The sequence below is a fragment of the Antrostomus carolinensis genome, unplaced genomic scaffold, assembly GCF_000700745.2.
Source record: "Antrostomus carolinensis isolate BGI_N321 unplaced genomic scaffold, ASM70074v2 scaffold13307, whole genome shotgun sequence".
Taxonomy (NCBI): domain Eukaryota; kingdom Metazoa; phylum Chordata; class Aves; order Caprimulgiformes; family Caprimulgidae; genus Antrostomus; species Antrostomus carolinensis.
The window spans coordinates 64,335-68,169 of record NW_010328162.1 but is presented as its reverse complement, the minus strand read 5'-3'; the positions used below and the strand labels follow the sequence as shown (position 1 = coordinate 68,169).

General features: G+C 40.5%; 1 protein-coding gene across 1 annotated transcript in view; it reads left to right on the top strand.

Annotated features, from left to right (window-relative positions):
- The window catches only part of TACC3 (transforming acidic coiled-coil containing protein 3), a 16,942-nt gene extending 15,675 nt beyond the window's left edge, over positions 1–1,267 (top strand). The window contains exon 15 of the mRNA XM_010172159.1: positions 1,094–1,267. Within this exon, the coding sequence (XP_010170461.1) occupies positions 1,094–1,159 (66 nt within the window). The 3' untranslated portion in view covers positions 1,160–1,267. The remainder of the gene's footprint in view (positions 1–1,093) is intronic.
- The last annotated feature ends 2,568 nt before the right edge of the window (positions 1,268–3,835 follow it).

The window sequence follows — 3,835 nt, the reverse complement described above, 5'->3', positions numbered from 1 at the left end:
TCTTTCCCCTGCACAGGATGACCCCAAGATTCAGACCATGTGCCTGAGGGTGTTGTCCAAATGCTTCTTGAATATTGTCAGGCTTGTTGCCATGACCCCTGGGGAGCCTGTTCCAGTGCTCCACCACCCTCTGGGTGAGGAACCTTTTCCTAATGTCCAACCTAAACTTGCTGTGACACGTCCTCCTGCCATTTCCCCTGGTCCTATCATTGGTCACCAGAGAGAAGAGATCAGCACCTGCCCCTCCTCTTCCCCTTGTGAGGAATTTCTAGACCACAATGAGCTCTTCTCTTGGTTTCCTCTTCTCCAGGCTGAACAAACCAAGTGAGTTCAGCCTCTCCTCATATGGCTTCCCCTCTGAGCCCTTCACCAATTTAAAAGTGATATTGCTGGAAATGCATGCTATTAGTTTTAGTGCATCATGGTTGTATCCTTGCCAGCATTGAAGACTCAAAAAGAGATAATTCTGACACATTCCTGTTAGGGAAAAGTCCTATATTTGTGTTCAGGCTTATGGCTAAGTTTTGCATAGCTGGGGAAACAGTAGGCCTGTAATGACATGAGACAAGCCAATTAACACAGAAATAGTTTTGTTCATGTTATAAATACAGTAACTTTTTATGTTAAGAGCTCTTTATTAAAATAGCTTGGCCGTATAAGGAATTATACAAACTGGAAATTATTGCCACATGTCAGTAAAAGTATCAAAGCATCATCCTACAGAGTTGTGTGTCTTGTGAAGATTAAAATCTAAACTGTCACTATCTTGAATCTCGGAGTATCTAATAAAAAGACTTTGAGACTCAAAAGTCTCATTTCCCTAGATCAATTGGTCTCCATTATTACAGGAAAGCCTATAGAAGTAGATGGTATAGTGGGTTCTGGTTTGATTCCTGAGGCTCTTAAGGTCGCCATGTGACCTTCTACAAAGCAGACTGTCCTTTAGATAAACTTGCATGAGTTGCTAGCAGGTAAATGGACTTTCTATTCCATGTGTTGGCAAATATGACTTGTTGCAACTTGGCTCACTTCATGGATGTAACATAGCTTAGTATACCTGAAGCTCATCTTTCTTTTTTCCTGTCTTCAACAGACTAAAGAAAACGACGAACTAACAAAAATCTGTGATGACTTGATCTTGAAGATGGAAAAAATTTGATAGCTTAACTGTCTTGTAAATATGTCTAGTCTCTCTGACTTCCTGTCTCGTGTGTTCACTTGCTTTTTTAATTATATATGTGGAAAAAAATAAAATTGTTGATTTGCACTTGTCTTGCATATTATTAGCTGTACCTTTTGTAGGAAATGTCAATAAAATGACAAGTTCATGAATGCTTAAGTTCAGTTGCTGCTTCATTAGGTAACAGTGTCTTGTGTAACATTTTCACATGTCACTCAAAGGAAAAACTTTTAATCGTCTTGCCCTGTGTAGCACCAAGGTTCTGTACTCATGCCCTGGCTTTGCTGGTGAGTCAGCATCAGCCATGTCTTGCTTAAATCAAAACATTCCAGAGTTACAAGACTGTAATAAACTTGACCTGTCACAAATGCTATAAAATAAAAATAGAAAGTTTGAGCAGACTAGATGTCATATCCTATCAGCAGCCACCTCTTTGTAAGAGATATTTGTTTATTGGTGTGAACTTTTAGAGGACTTACTAAATGTTTGCACTAAACCAAGCCAGTTACTAATTTTAAAAGTGAATAATAAGCAAAATGCCTTATGTGATTGTCTTGTACTTTATTTGCAAACAGAACATGGGGGAGGGATGGAATGATGGTTTTTAATTTAGTGATAAAAATCTGGAATTTTGGGTTTGGTTTTTTTGAAGAGGAGCTGGAGTGATTCTGTTTTTGCAGACAGGCTAAGCAGAGTACTGAACAGCTGGACAGATTGTTTGCTACTCTTATCTCTGTGTTTTTTTCTTTTAATGTCAGTAAACCCAGGATGGTCTAATAGTATTGACTTTTCAGTCACTACTCAAGAGCTCCCTGCTACTTACCTGTAATGGAAAGCCTGGAGAGAGGTAGGCCACAGGTTATGATGAAGTCATCTTTAATTAGGGTGGTAGCAGACATCTCAGATAAGCTGTTGTTATTGTACAGACATTAACAGGATTGTCTCATTGCTAGTTACAGCTTTTTATTTCTAATGTTACTGGGAGGTCATTCCTTCACTTGACTGACTAGCAGCTGTGTTTTCCTCTCAGAAGGGCTATTGCTGCTGGGAGTGCACTTAGCTGTGTTTGGTGCCTTTTCCCTTGTATGCAAAGGTAGTCTGCCAGGGCAGGTGGAAAAATGAGCAGCTGTGCTTAGGAGATGTGGGATCTACTGTTTGGTTAGGTAGCTACTGATTCAGTATTGTTTATTGGCAGCTCTATGGAGCAGGAACACCCTATAGAGCAAAGTAGGGCAACAGTTAATTAATACCCTTCAAGTTCATGGCCTGTGCTGTGTTCTGTGTGGTTTCTATGCTAACCTGAGAGTGTCAGTATGAAGTCAGTAGCAACAATACTGATTGCCTAGCTCCTGCATTGTTTGAATGTTACCTTCCTTATCTTAAAGAATCATATTTGTTACTTGCTCTGCTGTATATTTTCCTTCACTTACTGTGCAGGAAAGTGCCAGATAGTAGCAGAGAAAAAAATAGTCATAAAACAGTGTACAGAACCAAAGTTTACTCCCTGCTTCAACTTCAGCTAGCAGGGATTACACAAGGCTGTGTCTTGGAATGTTCCTTTGTAATAGACATAACCATACAGATGAGAAATCTTGTACTTGGTCTAATTTGTGAAGTGTCTTGCCCATGTGTATTTAATTATAGAAACTGATTTCTATGAAAGTCCTCAGTGAATATTGAGGTTATAGGTCAATATAGCTTAACCTTAGGTAAGGTTAACCATGCAACCACAAAGGGTAGGCCTGCTTTTTTTCCTGGTGTTGGATCATCTCAGTGGTGTGATGAGCCAGACAAACTGGTCTAGGGGAAAGGGTGTTGACTGGACAAAACTGCTATTTTGCAGTGGATCAGTGTGCTGACACTTTGTATGTCTTGCACAAAAACAGGTAGAAGAGGGCAGTGCATTTCAGGATAATCCCTGGCTAGGTTAATATAAAGCTGAATTTGCAGTATTAACTTTAAAAACCTCACATAATTAGGAATAAGCCTGCAATGCTAAATCTTTCCACAAGATGTAGCTGCTGCTCTTCGGCTGTACTAGACTGGGCTGTGCTTCAGCACATTGCAGAGGTGGAGGTTGTCTCTTTAGTTGCACTTAATGCTAATAAGACAATTGTTCTTATAAATTCCCATTAAAAAGGATAAAAAGCTGCTAAGTGATTACATGCCAATGGACTGCATGTAACTAGTGACAATGCTATCGAGTTTTTGTGCTACAGTAACCAAAGTAGCACAAAATGTGCCTTTAGGCAACTGCTGCATGAGAGAATATTGGGATCTTCCTTACCTTCCTCTATTCCTTCAGGGTAAAGTAGCTTTCTGCTATTTCCTCTACTTTTCATAGAGGTTGGAAAAGAGCTTTGAGATCATAGAGCTCCACTACCTGTCCACTACTCAACCATATTTCATATCTGAATACAGGGGAAGGATAACTTCCCTACTCTTGCTGGCCACACTATTTCTGACACAGGCCAGGATGCCATTGGCCTTTTTGGCTACCTGTGCACACTGCTGGCTCATGTTCAGCCTCTGTCAACCAACACCCCCAGGTCCTTTTCTGGTGGGCAGCTTTCCAGCCACTCTCCAAGCCTGTAGCATTGCATGGGATTGTTGTGACCCAAGTACAGGACCAGGCACTTGGTCTTGTTGAACCTC